The sequence below is a fragment of the Austrofundulus limnaeus genome, unplaced genomic scaffold (genome assembly GCF_001266775.1).
Source record: "Austrofundulus limnaeus strain Quisiro unplaced genomic scaffold, Austrofundulus_limnaeus-1.0 Scaffold690, whole genome shotgun sequence".
NCBI classification, from domain to species: domain Eukaryota; kingdom Metazoa; phylum Chordata; class Actinopteri; order Cyprinodontiformes; family Rivulidae; genus Austrofundulus; species Austrofundulus limnaeus.
Window position 1 is genome coordinate 72,794 of NW_013953092.1, and position 1,433 is coordinate 74,226.

General features: G+C 43.4%; 1 protein-coding gene across 1 annotated transcript in view; it reads left to right on the plus strand.

The window, feature by feature from the left end:
* Positions 1–879: 879 nt before the first annotated feature.
* LOC106531909 (meteorin-like protein) overlaps positions 880–1,433 on the plus strand; it is a gene marked incomplete at its 5' end in the record, with an annotated part of 16,471 nt that continues 15,917 nt past the window's right edge. Inside the window, 1 exon segment of the mRNA XM_014027855.1 lies at positions 880–1,100. Coding sequence (XP_013883309.1) covers positions 994–1,100 — 107 coding nt within the window.

Consider the following 1,433-nt stretch of genomic DNA (forward strand, 5'->3'; position numbering starts at 1 on the left):
TGTAACAACTAAGATAAAAAATGTAATTAATTCATAAAATCTTTTCAGGACCCCACCTTGATGTTTCGGGACCCCACTTTGGGTCCCGACCCCAACTTTGGGCACCTCTGTCTTAGAGGACTGTCACACAGCGCAGCTATAATARGAGTAGCAATGTCAGCCTGCAGAGGGGTCATTAAACGTGGCAGTGAATGATAATTAAACCCTGTTTATCCATCTATACATTTAGTTTCTTTACCCCCTTTTTCTGGTTCAGTTGGTGCCTTTGTCACATGAGAGGAGGGGGACACCCTGGACAGGTCGGTGGTCCATTAGGGCCTACAAACAACATTCACGCTCTCACACCTGGGCACAATTTAGACTTCCTGTTTACACGTTTGGCAATAAATTGCATGACTGTTTCATAGCTTTTGTGAAGTTTGTGAAAGCTGAGGATGAATGTCGCTGTGCTGTTCCAGAAATGCATGTTGTTTTAATTTTCTATCAATAATTCGATCCATGTGTTTGTAACCCACACCCACATCACAGCAGGTTGTTTTACATGTTTAAAAAGGGGCAAATGTTTTTAAAAAAAACATTAAAGTTTCTTTAATAAGGAGAAAAAATACTCAATGAAACTTAAATATGAAATATTTCTGCGTCAAAAAGCTGATTTTATGTGTTAAACTGAACCTTCAGGGTAAATTTGTGGGCGGGGTTTGGAGCGAGCGCTCGCGTGGCGGAGTCAGCTGCTGGCACGCGCCCTAGAGAAAGTTTTGAAAGGGGTTTCTGGTGTCCCGTTGCGCATGCGCACAACTCCTTTTACAAACTCAAGGCWGAGTTTTGAAGTCAGACTGTTTGCCTCCGTCATGTAGGCTCCTGCCTGGGCTCAGCTGGGCATTTTGTTGTTGTTTTGTTGTTGTTTGTGTGGAGATTTTCACCGGATAGTGTCGGTTCAGGAGCCGCAGCGCATCTGGCAGAGCTGGTTCGGTGACCGGGTGCAGACAGGGCGGAATGTTGGCCATGCTCTGGCCGTCTGCAGCTCTCTGGATCACGGCTGTGCTCCTCACGGGTCGGGCGGAGGCGCAGTACTCCAGCGACCAGTGCAGCTGGAGAGGAAGGTGAGGAGAGGTTTATTATTTATTGAACAATTAACCTACAGTTAATTCGGTTAATTCATCTCATGACTCTGCAAGCTTTAAATTAAAAAAGGGTAAGCTGACAAATTATTTTAGTTGAAACCATCCTGAAAGATTTTTACCATCAAAATCATGTATCTGGGTCYAACACTAAAATCAGATCTACATTTTTATTAACATCTTACATTTTCATAAAACAGTGTGAAAAGTAGCCAAACCTCTCAAAGATTTGCACAATTTCTACTAGGGCTGTGTATCGGCAAGAATTTGGCGATACGATACATATCATGACAGAGGGGTCACGATACGATATAT